This window comes from Manihot esculenta, chromosome 18, assembly GCF_001659605.2.
Source record: "Manihot esculenta cultivar AM560-2 chromosome 18, M.esculenta_v8, whole genome shotgun sequence".
Lineage (NCBI taxonomy): Eukaryota > Viridiplantae > Streptophyta > Magnoliopsida > Malpighiales > Euphorbiaceae > Manihot > Manihot esculenta.
In genome coordinates, this window is record NC_035178.2 from 9879418 (window position 1) to 9894312 (window position 14895).

The window sequence follows — 14895 nt, forward strand, 5'->3', positions numbered from 1 at the left end:
TCGCCCTTCCCTTGAGAGGGCGAGTCTCGGTACAAAGTTACTGTTAAACAGAAACAGTCCAGTGCATCCTAGTTACGCCTGTGATAGCGGGATCACCAGCCTATTAGTTGGCAATATCTCTTATCAAACAATCGACCACATTATCGCCGAATTATCGAGAAATATTATATTTATCTCCACCTTCTTACAATATAAAATGAGAAAGATCATAAAAGTAAAGGTACGATGTTCTCTCACACAAAATCTCTAAGCAATTCATTGCATTTACTCTCTTCTTTAATATACTGACTTGAGTATTGGAGTGACTGTCGTAGACACCCACCACTACCTCACAATCTCTTTTTTACAGATCTAACAAGTCACAACACAACTCCCATCTAGTCACATCATCAGTCTAATCTCTACAGCATCATAAATTATAAGCATGATTTAAATTAAATTATGAAATAATGCAATTGATTTTTTTTCAATCAAACTGAATTAATTGTGAAATTCAGTTTGATTTTTTACTTTTTTCAGTTTAGTTTAATTTTTATTTTAAAATTTTTAATTATTTTAATTTAATTTAATTTTAGTCAGTAAAAAGTCGATAAAATTAAATCAAATCGATTAGTAAGTAATAGTATATTACTTTTGATAATATAAAAAGTTTAAATCATAATCAAAATTAAAATATTTTAATTAAATTTTAAAACACTAAAAATTAAATAGAAAAAATAAAAAATTTCAATTTATCAAACTAAAATAAACTAAATTAGACACATATAATTTAAATTGATTTTAAATCAAATTAATTTTTATTTAAAATTAATTTAATTTAATTTTAAATTAAATCAAATCAAACCGTTAAATATTCGCCAACATGTCTATAATAGAAAGGAGATGGGTCAATTTCAGTCGGTGCTTTTGACTTTGTCAATTGTACTCCTCCAATTAAAAAAAAAAAATTAAAAAATATATATTATAAGATGGAAATTTGGGGGCATGGTTGACTGGGTGATGCCCTCTTCAACACAAACACACTTTATTTGGATAATTTAAGCTTTTGTTGTCCACACAAAATAGCATGAATTTCTTCAAGCAAAATTTTTTATTCAATACCTACATTTTATTATTAATATTTTAAAATTTTAATTATTTAATTTATTATTTTTTACTTTCATCATGGAATTATGTTTTTTTTTCTTACATTTTAAAATAAAATTACTATTTAATTATAATTATTTATAATTTTATCATAGAACTATTTACATCTCCACTTTCTATTTTACTCCTTCGTAGGGGTGAGCATTCGGTCGGTTCGGTTCAAAACCGAACCGAACCGAATAAACCGAAAACCGAATTTTTAGATTTTATGAAAACCGAACCGAACCGATTTTGGTCAGAAACCGAATCGAACCGAACCGGTCTGATTCGGTTCGATTCGGTTCGGTTTGATCGGTTTCGATTTTTAATATTTTTTTAATTTTTTACACTTTATTTTTAGTATTTTAAAATTTAATTAAAATATTTTAATTTTAATATAATTTAATTTCTCTATATTATTGAAAAAACATATTATTATTCCTAATCGGTTCGGTTCGGTTTTTTCGGTTTTTTTCTGATCAAAACCGAACCGAACCGAAATAACCAAAATTTCTGAAATTTAAAACCGAACCGAACCGAAATGTATAAAAAACCGAACCAAATTTTCAAATCGGTTCGGTTCGGTCGGTTTTTTCGGTTCGAACCGGATTCTGCTCACCCCTACTCCTTCGTATAGAAAAAAAAATTACTGAATAAAATTAAAGATGAAATTGTAATTAATTATAATATATTAGAAGTAAATAAAATTTTATTAATTTATTTTAATTTTAATAATACTCACAGATTTAATTTAATCGTGAGTGTATTGAGTTAATTTGAGAAGTGTCAGATTCTATTCCTCCGATTATCGATTCACGATTCTCATTTTCAAAATAAAAAATTCTAATAATATTTAATATATTATAAAAGTTTTTGAACTACATTTAATTTTTTAATAATTCTCATTTTCAAAATAAAAAATTCTAATAATATTTAATATATTATAAAAATTTTTGAACTACATTTTATAATATAAATTGTAATTTTTTAATAAAATTTGAAGATATTTTGATATATTTTTTAAAATTAAAAGAATTTTTTATAGTATGGTATTAAATAATAATTTTAATAAAAAAATAAAAATAAAAAGAGTAAAGTATGGTGGGGTGAGCTGTCACGTTAGATGAGCTGTACAGGTTGAGACATGAATGAAAAACCATAATGGCCACGTTGGCTGTCCTACCAATCCTCACTTTCCCCTGTTCACCTACTTCTCTTCTCCTTTAATGCAACTCCCACCTTCCATTTCTTCATCTTCATCTTTAAATTTGTTTGAAGAATTACAATTAGATTCCAGGGTTTTTAAAAAATTTTTAGTTTATTTTTATTTTAAAACTATTCAATTAAAATATTAATATATTTTATAAAATTAAATTTTTTAATTTTATAAATTTAAAGATTTGGTAAATTATAAATTTAACTAAATAATAAAACTCTACTCTCTATATATATGTCCATCATCAATGAATAAAGTAGAAACCTGTTCAATTTGAGAAATTTTAGGGCACAATTATTGTATATAATATTTTATTATAATTAATTTTATATAAATTCTATTATAATTAGTGTTCAAAATATATTAAATTATATTTTTAATTAATATAATTAAAAAATATTTTACTTAACTATTTAATCTTTATAAAATAGGGCACAAAAAGTTTCGTACGTGATGACCGCTGGATTTCTTCACCCCAGATCAGGGGCTTGACCACAGCCAAAGGCCCATAACGTAGAGGCCCACGCACCTGATATGCACAACAAGCCTGGCCCATTCAACCTTCAAGGCCGGGCTCAACCCAGCTTCTTCACTCAGATTAGCCCAGTCCGCGACTAGCAGACCCCCTCCTCTCAGGATCAGCGTCCGGCCCGACTCTCGGCCCAGCCCAGTATCCAGAGCTATACTCAGACAGCCTAGCAGATCCGCTCGAACGTACGCACGAGGAGAATCAGAGGCCGTTACGCATGGAGCAGGCGGCTGATACCCTTGTACGCCAGAATCTGTATGTCAGGGACGCGTGTCCCAATCATGGAGAGACCTTTACACGTCACCAGCAAGTATAGCGAAATGGATAAAAGGGGAATCCCCTCCCCAGAATGTTTAAGTCTATTTTTCAATACCAAAACCCTTGTAAAACCCTATTCTATTGGATCTCAGATCATCAGTACGTATAGACCTGTATGATAGAGATAGAAGACATTATAGCTGAGGGGGCCGTTAGGTATCGCTAACAAACAAAAAGGAAAGGAATAAAGGGGAGATGACACCTTATCCTTACCTAACCTTACCCAACCATTATAAACCCTATTTTCTTTGCATCTCATATTATCAGTTTGATTTTAATATTTTTTAAATTTATAATAAATCGAGTTGTTATAAAAATATTCTAATAAAAAAGTTAGACGATAAAACTGCGAAGGTGAGTTTTTTTTTTATAAATAAGACAATAAATTGCATTACATGCATATAAGTGAAAGAGAAAGAGGGGTTGCAGTTGGGGTAGGGGACAACAATAAATTTTGCCTTTTGCGATGAGCAACCTAAGAATTGCTTACATAACCTACCTCCCATATCAAGGGAAGAAAATATCAAATTCTTATAGTTTGAGAGTAAAATAAGAAAGTGAATAGAGCAAAATTCACTTTCTTCTCTCTACGAATGAGAGAAGAAGTCAAAGGAAAAAACACCTCTTGCGAGTGAAGAACGCATAGCACTCTCTGGACACATAGGATTGCAACGCAGCAAGAGACTTTAAGAGTTTTTTTGAGCCGGTGAATATAAAGGATTAAAGCCGAAGACAGATCAAAATAGCTTGCCTGCTATTCCGATAGGCAAAGACACATTCCCTTTATGATCTTTAATGATAATTTAGGTTTAATTTTAAAACGAAAAATAAAATATGATATTCTTAACCCTTCATAATCAGAGCCAAATTTGAAAAAAAATAAACAAATGTCCAATTTTTCACTTCCCAATTTTACAGACAAGAAATTGGGTTTGGTAGTTGAAACGGATTAGCGTCATCATGTTCGTCACTATCAACATAATTAAACAACAACCAAAACATCTTAAAAGCAAGATTATGGATAGAATGTAGGTTAATCCCCATTAACACATTTATCATAATTATATAAATTAAAATCTTTTTTTTTTTTTAATATAATTTTCAATGATTGAGTTTGTTTTTTTTTTCCACAACTTTTCTACGTTTCATACCTGAAAGTCTTTAGCCTAAGAGTAGCTGTCCATTGCTTTCACTTTTTTAATTTATATGTGGACAAATGACTAAGAATACCCATTTTTTCAATGGATTTTATGATAATTCTTTTAAAAGTGAATTATTTAACTAATTTTATTAAATTATTTCTAAAAATATTTTAAGATATAATATTAATATAAGTTCGAATGAAATTGAAAATAATATTTAGATTAATCAAAATTTTTAAATTTTAGAAAAAATTATATAATTATTTATTCTAATTGATTTTTTTAATATTATAATAGTATCATAAATTGGTTAATTCTAAACTACTTTGATTGCAAATTTTCATGTAATTAACATTCTGTCTTTAACAAAGGACCCCACAAGGTGGACCACTATGGCCCACCTTATACACTGATTCTCTTAAGCTTTATTGGCCCTCCTCTCACCTACTCTCTCTCTCTCTCTAAAGACTAGAGAGAGACATCAGTCAATCAGAAGCAAGAAATTAAAGAAGAATACAAGATCTCCACGCACTACCAATGGTGCAACCAGGATCACAACACACTCTCTATCTAAACAAATCCACAAGCCCCTTTTAATTTTCTTTTTAAATTTTCTTTTATTTATGAGAGAATTTTCTTTTTAAATTTTATTTTTCCCTGTTGACTGACTTGAAGAACAAGGAAATATGAGGTGCAAAACAAAATGGGTTTGGATCAAATTGTGAAAACTATTTGTCTCTGAAGAAGAAGAAGAAAAAAAAGAAAAATTTTGAGAAAACGTAGATGATGTTGATGGAGTCACAGAGCAATAACCAAGAAAACATCAAGAGTAGCAGTAAAGATCACCACCACCATCACCAAAAACAAGAATCATCATCAGCAGCAGCAGCAGCAGCTTCACTTCAATTAGTCTCTCATGAAAATCATGGGTCTACTGCGGCCATCACGACCACCTCTCAGGCCCCATTCATGGGCTCCATCTCCAACCAAATTACCCTTCATCCTTCAACCTCTAACTCAAATTCTTCTGCTCTCACCAAACCCACCACTAAAAAACCTTCCAAGGATCGCCACACCAAGGTGGATGGCCGTGGCCGCCGTATCCGTATGCCGGCCTTATGTGCTGCTAGAGTCTTTCAGCTTACCAGAGAATTAGGCCATAAATCTGATGGAGAAACTATTGAATGGCTCTTACAACAAGCAGAACCAGCAATAATTGCAGCTACTGGAACTGGTACAATTCCTGCCAATTTCTCTACATTAAATGTTTCATTACGTAGCAGTGGCACCACCATTTCAGCGCCGTCATCAAAATCAGCTCCTCTTTCTTTTCATGGCGGCCTAGCTTTCTACGATGCTCATAACAACAATAATGGAGGTGAAAATCGAAGAGCTGTTGGTTCCAACACTACAATGTTAGGATTCCACCACCAGCTTTATCCTCAAACTCTTGTCCCCGACGAGAATTACATGAGAGTAAAAACATATAGAGAAGATCTTTTCAAAGAACCAGCAGCAGCAGCAACACAACAAGAATCCACTGAACCAGTTAACACAACTTCTAATAATAAGCCACCAGTAGCAGCAGCAGCAGCAAGAGCCGGACTTCAAGATCATTTTCATCAAGAATTAGGTTCCATTAGACCATCAAACATTCTTGCAACTCCAGCTATGTGGGCAGTTGCTCCGGCAGCCACAAATGGAAGCAATGCATTCTGGATGTTACCTGTAGGTGGTGGCACAACCACCACAGCCCCCATGCCAGAGACCCAGATGTGGACTTTTCCTGCAGGTGGAGTAACACCTATGCAGAGAGTAAATTTCAGTGGAGGTGGACGGATGAGCCAGGTTCAGCTAGGGTCCATGATGGTTCAGCAGGCAGTGGGAGGCCAGCAGCTGGGGCTAGGAGTTGCAGAGAGCAATATGGGGATTCTGGGTAGTGGAGCTGATGCTTATAACAGTAGTAGAGTTGGATTGGGGATGAACTTAGAGCAACATAATCACGAAAACCAGCAACAAGGTAGTGATAGTGGAGATGAAAACCCTAATGATTCTCAATAAGGTGAAAAAATCAAATTTTTATTAGATGTAATTTGAAACAAGATTTTTAATCTGTAAAATTCTCTAGCAGCTTGCTTTCTTCTGCGACTGTTTTCTTTCTTTCTTGGTTTGGTAGCTAGGCTTCTTTTTTAGCAGTCGTTTTTTGGCCAAGATTTACTTCTCTCTCTTTTGTAATTGTAGAGTTGTTTTTGTTTTTGTTTTTTTTCTTAGCAGCCATTGTTGAAATGCTGGCCATGTTTGCTCAGAAAAAGAAATGAAATTTCTTTGCTTATGGGTGTCCCAAATCCTTCCACTCAACACATACCCACAATATTATCTTCTCTAATTTTTTAATAATAATTTAAAATTTTAAAAATAACAGCACCTTGAGATATTAAATAATTTCTTTGATTAATAAATCTTATATTATTGATATATGAAGAAGCAGAGAGCTTTGCTGGATTATATTATAAAGATAAGATTTTGTTATGAGCAGTATTAAAAAGAAAATGGAAGACAACAAGTAACAAAGTGATTCTGTTCTCATTATTCTTCAAAGGAATGGGAACCTCTCAAATGAAAGAGTGCAAGCTGGAAGGAGAAGGTGAGAGCCTTTCCCATACTATTATTATTATTATTACTAGCTGCCAAGTTTCCACATGTCCTTTAATTAGTGGATTAGGATCTATCATTATTGCATTAATTTAGATCGTCCACTTGTAGAATAAAGGCAAGAGTAAAGCAAATAGTGAGGAATCTGGTTGCCTTATTTTTGTCTTTTTTCATATCCAATTCTAGCAAAACAAACTTCACAGTAACCTCAAGTTTAATTTCAGTATTTCTGTATATCTCTATACCCTCACTATAAATGGATGTTTGCCTGCAATATATTTGGTTTGATAAATTTTTAATAAAATGCAAATATAAAACTTGTATTATCTAGCCTCCCTTATTTTATTGATTAAAAATATATGTAATTTATTTAATAAATTTAAATTTGAATTTCTACTTTTTTTATCATATTAAAAAAAATTAAAATTTATATTATAATTTTTTTATACCATATGTAATAGCGTTTAAAACCCGTATAGGCGTATTATATTATATTAGGAAGGAAAAGCTTGAATTTGAAAAATTCGAGATCAAATGTAATATTAACGGCGTATTACAATCTCGTAAAGGGTTATATTCAAACTAAATCATTTGAGAGTCCACTAACTAATTCACCATGATTAAACCAACCTGGCAGCCCACAATAATTGATTAGCAGCGAAGATGCTCCCTTAAGGTTATCCAGAAAAAAACTATGATTACAGCAGCTGACAGATCTCGAATCTTCTTTAATATATACTAATCTGCACGATTAGGTTCTTAATTCTCCATTAATCACAATGATCCAAAAGCAAATGGTTTCTATCTTTAACAGCAGCTTCCCATTTTCATGTATGACTATTGTCACCTTCACCCTTTATTAATTAATCAAGGCAAATAAAGAAAAAGCAAGGCTACATGAACATGCAGAAGAGAAACCAGTTCTCTTTTTTTTTTCGTCCTTTTTTCTTGTCTAACCTATTGCCAGCCTTTTTAAATATTGAAATATGGCAATTTTGGAGAAAAAATATAGATAGGGAACAAAATACACCCTGTATTTTCAACCTCATTTACCTCAGAATTTACCTCGTGTCCCATTCAGAAATTCCAAGCAAATCTGAAATTGGTCCAGACAGAAAAATCCAACGCCAGAATATTATAGATCCTTGCAAATTGTGTTATCAGTTTACTTGCCTGCCAAGTTCAGTGCTGCAGGTCTCATAGGGACACGCAAGCCATCCCACTGGTGATCAGAAATTCAGAGCCATTGCCCCAATCTATAAAAAGCAAGAGCAAAAGGAAGGGTACTTTTAAGGTTCTCTGAAATATTATAATGGGAAGGATTATTTCAAGGAATCGAATTGCCTCTTCTCACATAAACATGGACTCATGACAGATCTAAACCAAAAAGCAACTTTACCAATAACAAATAACTACTCCATATAGCATGTGATGTGTCTATAGATTAACTAATCTCAGCAAAAATAGAAGATATGATTCCAAAGCACCATGCTAAGCACATTAAAGAAAGCAAAGCAATAGAAACCACAATTCATTTGAATCGATTTGTTACTGTACGATATTATTATGAAAAACAAGTGTTAAAAAATTAAACATTGAAAACTAACAGCAAAAATAACCAAAAAGAACACAACTTAGGAACACCAATAGCCCCAAGAAATGCATTCCAAATTTCTTCCTATTATTGCACCAAGGCATAATGACTTAAGCAGAAGCAGCCTTTTTCTGCTGGAAAATGACAGCGTAGATAGGGACAATGACACCAATGCTGAAGACAGTAAAGACAGCAAGAGGCATTTTAATCTTCTGATGTTTCATTCTGTCCAAGTTGTACATGTGCTTTGCATGAAGGTAGAATGGTTCATCATGGCCATGTGCATGACCTCCTCCCATCCTCTTTGCTCCTGTTGAGTGGAAGCCTCTGTTCACTGTCACAGGAAGCCACGAGTAATTCTATTAGTTCAAATCTAATTCGATAAGGGAATTTCTGATATAGAAGACCATTAGAACCACTTAACAGGGGTAGTCAAACTAGTTCATTCTTGTTCTAGATTAAAATTTTTTAAAAAAAAAAACTCAGCTTAGTTAAACCAGTTCATTCTCGTTCCTAAATAGTTGGTATTCTCAATTTTTGGAACGAGAAAAAAAGGGAAAAAGCTTCATTACCTAGTAGGATATTCAACGGTTCTATTTTTCTTTTTCTTTTTCTTTTTTTTTTTTTTTTTGGGGGGTGGGGGGGGGGGGGGGACTTTAAGTTGGACTCGAACTTGACACTCACAAGCCTAGAGACAACTCTAGTATCAGTGAGCAAAAAAGCTTGTTAGCCGAATATTTCACATCTCTAAAAAGCATTTTGAAGCAACCTCAAGAAACTACTGCCATAAGAACCTGTATCGCAAGGGGGTTTCTAAATCCTAGTATCAATGACTAAGCAGGCTAGAAAAACTCATCCAAATAAAACACCTGACCCCTTGAAGACATGATCTTAATCTGACAAATGCAAATATTAGATAGCCTCTCAAAAAGGGAAGGGCAAAAAATGAAAGAGCTAAAAAAACCATAGAGGAAAAGAAGTCATAATTCACCAAAGAAAATACTCAACCAGAGTTCTTTCAGAGATTAACTCAAGGATAAGAATTACAATTTTAACTGGATTCTTGCTCACATCAATCGCAATTTCAAATCCATCTATGTAGCATCTGCCAACTAAACTTCAGTAGTGCTTGAAGCATTTATAATACATCCAGCAGGAAACATAAGACATATAAAAAGAGCACAAGAATGCTACATATTCACAGAACACAATCATTCGGACAAAATCCAGTTCTATAAAAGCAGTAGGTTGCAACTACCCCAGCCCCCTCCTTTTTTCAATATAAGAGACTTAGATTAAAATGTTACAAAAGGGTCCTCACCCTATTTACAAACAAAAGTTCATGTACAGGATGAAAATTTTATTATCCTCAACTTCTAGCAAATTTTGAAATCCATAAAATCTGCAAAAATCCCTTCATGTCCTAAAAATAAGTACAGAGCCTATACCAACAGGGGAGTGGATGACACTGATCCCCTCAAAGTCAACTACAGCTTTGCATTTCCGATTATAGGTTATAACAAATTAAAATTATTTATCTCTCCTTGCGTCTTGCCTAATTTCACCTCATTTAATAAGTTTAATGAATTTCAAATATTTACAATCGCTGCAATATACATATTTACAATAATGACATCGGGTAATACTCAAGTAACATGTTTGTTTTTGAGAATTATGAATATTTATATAATTGATATATAACGAAACAAATTTTTTATTTCCGCATTAATTAAAACCATTATTAATAAAAATGAAGTTTTGCTATTAATTTATTAACTTTAATTATTAAATGTTGAAATGTAGATATTAAGTTTTGTTTTTGCTTTTAAATTATTAACAATTTAACTTTAATACTAAAAGTTTCAAAAATAAATCTCAAGGTTTATTGAAAATATTAAAATAATAAATTATATATTTCTTAAATTTTTAGGGTATAACATGTGTTTACTGTAAATATGTTCTTAGTAGTATAAACATTTTAAATTTATTAAACATTAATTAGAAAGAGTGAAATTAGGAGAGATGTGAGTAGAGAAATTTTTTTAATTTTTATTTTTAATAACCTATAAACTTATAATTACATATGATATATATGTTAGGTTTACTTAAATTTGATGAAAGTTCCATGAAAAACATTGAAGTGAAAAACCATAAAAGTTGAGTGATTATTAATGAAAATTAACCTTTATTAATCTGGAAATCTATAGTATCCACTTACATGGTTTTAATGATATTAAAAATCAAATTGAGAGAGTTTTAAGAACAGAATTAAAGTTGAGTGATAATGTTGAAAATAATATCTAAAGTTGAGTGATTGTGAGCGACAATTAGCCTTTTTAATTCCAGAGCAATTATTAATATTATAGCATAAATTAAATAAAAGAATATGTAACTCTGAACATGTATAATATCTAGAACTACCTACTGAACCAGCATAAAAGCTAGATTAAAATCATTTGCCATAGATAATCTTCATAAAAGCATTATAACATAATTCCACGACACATGTTAACATCAAGGAAAACTTGCTTCCAGAGAACTCTCGCTACCATAATAACATTAAGGTATAAAAGGAAAAAATGTATAAACATTATCGTATAATGTAACTTTTAATTATAGCTGATTCTGTATACACAAATAACAAGGGGTGTGTTCTGCGGGCACCAGAACAATTATTGGATGACATGATCATAAATTAGTTGCAACAGAATTTTAGTTGGGTAAAAAATGCGGGCGTGCTAATATGCATTCAATAACTTATGCTGCCCAAACAATCCATCTATCACTTTCTATAAAGATCTTTTAGTTTGCATATCTCCAATCCTGTGACATTGGAATTTAAAGAGGAAAGGATTAATGCTTTTGGATTCAGTAGGATTTCTGCATGTTAAGTTTCACAAACACCATTTGATGTTCTATTGACAGAAATAAAAAGAACAAGCTTGCAAGACTTTTCTAGCAGCATAGGGTTCAAGTTAACCAGATATCGTTCAGATGGGAAATTGCTCAAAATGAGATACAATCAAAATATTAATAGCAACCATGGCTTTACTGCACTACTAACATTTAGGAGATGGCCAATAATTCTGTATTTATTAAAATATGTGATTATGGTTTTTTTTTTTTTCAGAACAGATATTATTTTTTAATTAATTTTTAAAATTTTTATCGAATCTTACTATTCTATTCGATTCTCTATTCCTAATTCACAACATGAACATTTCAATTCCGAGATTTGACAACCATGACAACTATGGTTGGTTGTGGGGTGTGCAGTGAACAGTACTCCCTTTCTATCAACCATTACATTTCATAAAATAATAATAATAGTAATGATAACTTTTGGGTCCTACATGATTGTGAGAGGTGGTACCCTATTTTAACTGCAGCAGGTACACTATTGTTCCTTTTCTATCATATGGATGAACCATTAAGGCATTACATTTCATCAGAGAAAAAAATTGGAATAAAGAGTCCAAAACAGGTTAATTACACCTACCGTTATAATGCATCAAACTAATACTAAAGACGGGGCCAAAAAAGGAACTGGAAAATGACATATTTTGGAGATTGTAGCCATGTTAAAAAGAGTTCAATTTTAGCTGCAATTTCTAATCATTTCTATTATGGCTACAATAAGAACCTAATCAAACCGAACTCGCCAATTAAAAACGAATCACAGTAGCATTAACTTTTCTGTTCCACCAAACATCATTTTACTTCAACCTGCTGGCTGACAACTTCTTAAATCTCAATCTCAGGATCGCAAATACTAATAATCATTTACCAGATTAAACAAAAAAATCAATTCAAATCGTAACTCCACTTTCATCTCCCAATAGAAGAATTTAAAAAAGAAAAAAAAAACTCAAGATTGGAGTTCGAGAGAACCGACCTGACTTAAAGAAACAAGAATCAGCAGCGGATAATAACTTGGAGGCAGATCTGACACTGTTGTTCAACGCCATTGGAGTTTAATCGGCTCTCGCACAAAATGAAAATGACTGGAGACAAGTTTTGGCTTTAGCCTTGGAACTGGGTTGTGAAGTTAGTTATGAAAGTATGGTTTTGCAGATGCGAATCCCGCGATAGCCGTTGTTGCAGTTTGGCATCAATGCTAAATTCCACATATAGTCCCTAAACTTAAATTATTATAACACTACCGTTAAATTATTTTAATTTATTTAATATATTCGATTTTAAATCGAATCAATCAAATCCTTGATATTTACTTATGAAATTGAGACATTTTCTATTTTTTTTTTTTAAAAAAAAAAACTTATCCGGCTCCATTGCTTATGAACTAGAAATATAGGAATATATCATTTTATAAAATAAAATGAGGTGAGACTCTTTTATAATATAAAATTAGATGAGATTTACATTCATGTATTTTTAATTTATAATAAAATAAATTTATTTAAAAATATTTAAATTAAAATAAATTATTCTTAAATTATTAAATTTTTATAAAACTAATTAATTTATATATATATATATATATTTAAAATCACTTATTTCACGTGTATAGTATTTAATATTACAATTTTAACTATATATATATATATATATATATATATATATATATATATATATATATATATATATATATTTTAATTAAAATTAAAATAAATTGAGTAATTATTTATTTAGTATGAATGTTAAAATTAGTGATAAGACATTTTTCTCTTTTGAGATTTTAATTTTCATTAATAAAAATAAATACTCACCGGAAGGCATGTCACTATTATATTCTTATTATTAGCATGTGACATTTTAATTTTTTATAATTTTTTAATATAATATATTAATTATAATAAAATAAAAATTTTAAAAAATTATAATTAATATTATTAATTAATTGATACTATATGTTTCCATCCCTTTAAGTGAATAATAGCAAATATACAAGAGATTGTTAAGTGTATAACTAACCCTAATTAATTATATCATATGACATAAATTTATAATTTTTTATATATTTACAATTTTATTTTTATATAAAATAATAATTAATATATATTAAATAAAATTTATTACTTTTATCAATATTATTAATATATAACTTTTTAATTTTCTATTTTTTTATATAATAAGTAAAATTTATTATATTGATTATTATTTAACTTTTGCTTTCCTACTATTTTTAATATAATATATTATTGATATTGTAATAAAAAATTTATTATATTTTATTATTAAAAAATTATTATATTTTTAATTTTAATAATAAATATAATGTTCAAAATATATTTATAAAAATTGAATGTATTTAATATTTTATGTAAAGAATAATAAATACATAAAAAATTGTCAAGTGTATAAGCATAAATTTATAATTTTTTATTTTCATTTATATAAAATAATAATTAATATATATGTTAAATGCAATTTATTATTTTTATTATCACTATTATTATATATATATTTTTTAATTTTCTACTTTTTGATTGTTATTAACTTTTTAATTCCTTTTACTTTTTAATATAATATATTATTGATATTATAATAAAAGTTTTATTATTAAAAAATTATTGTATTTTTTATTCTAATAATAAATATAATATTAAAAATATATTTTTTTAAAACAGAATATTAAAAATATATTTATAAAAATTAAGTAACTACTATGTAAAAAAATATTTAAACAATAAAAATAAATTATTGTCAATATATATGTAAAAGTTCATAGTAAAATATTATATAAAATGTTTTTTCTATTTCACAATTTTATTGATTTGATAATTTTAAAATCATATCTAATATAATCTAATTAATAAATATTATATATTTTTATTTTTTAATATGAATAATTATATAGAATAAATATACATAATCGATTAAAATTATTATAAAAAATATTAATTATAATAAAATATAAATAATTTAAAAATTAATAAAATTAATTACATAAAATATCATCAAATTCAAATTTTATTCAATTTAAATAATTTATAAAAAAATAAATAAATATAAATAATTAAAATATAATAAAAATTAAAATAGTATTTATAATATTTTAAAATCAACATTGCAAATTTGATAGTAAGTATATAGTTTTTCGAATGGAATCTGTTATTAAATATTAATAATATATGATAGTAAGTATTAAAATTTTTTATTTTTTTATATAATTAAATTTATTAATGCATGATTTTATAATTGATTAATATTTGAAATCTTTAAATTTTTTCTTTAAAATTAGAAATTATGCCTATTAGTTGAATTTCTAATTTTCCTTCTTAATTATCTTTTTTTTTATATAAAAATAGATTTCATATAAAATATTCTAATACCCGTTCAATGCGTGAGCGAATGA

The 14895-nt window shown here is 29.1% G+C and overlaps 2 protein-coding genes across 2 annotated transcripts; one reads left to right on the top strand and one right to left on the bottom strand.

Annotated features, from left to right (window-relative positions):
* Nucleotides 1–4791: 4791 nt before the first annotated feature.
* Nucleotides 4792–6662, top strand: LOC110606830 (transcription factor TCP22). Its single transcript, XM_021745819.2, has one exon. It carries the CDS (start codon nt 5114–5116, stop codon nt 6389–6391), a length of 1278 nt encoding a protein of 425 aa, XP_021601511.1. The 5' UTR covers nt 4792–5113; the 3' UTR covers nt 6392–6662.
* A 1820-nt stretch (nt 6663–8482) lies between these two features.
* On the bottom strand, nt 8483–12665 carry LOC110607145. The gene is made up of 2 exons (XM_021746225.2): nt 12472–12665; nt 8483–8910 (listed from the first exon to the last, which is right to left on the bottom strand). Exons 1-2 carry the CDS (start codon nt 12542–12544, stop codon nt 8687–8689), a joined length of 297 nt encoding a protein of 98 aa, XP_021601917.1. The 5' UTR covers nt 12545–12665; the 3' UTR covers nt 8483–8686.
* Between the last annotated feature and the right edge of the window lie 2230 nt (nt 12666–14895).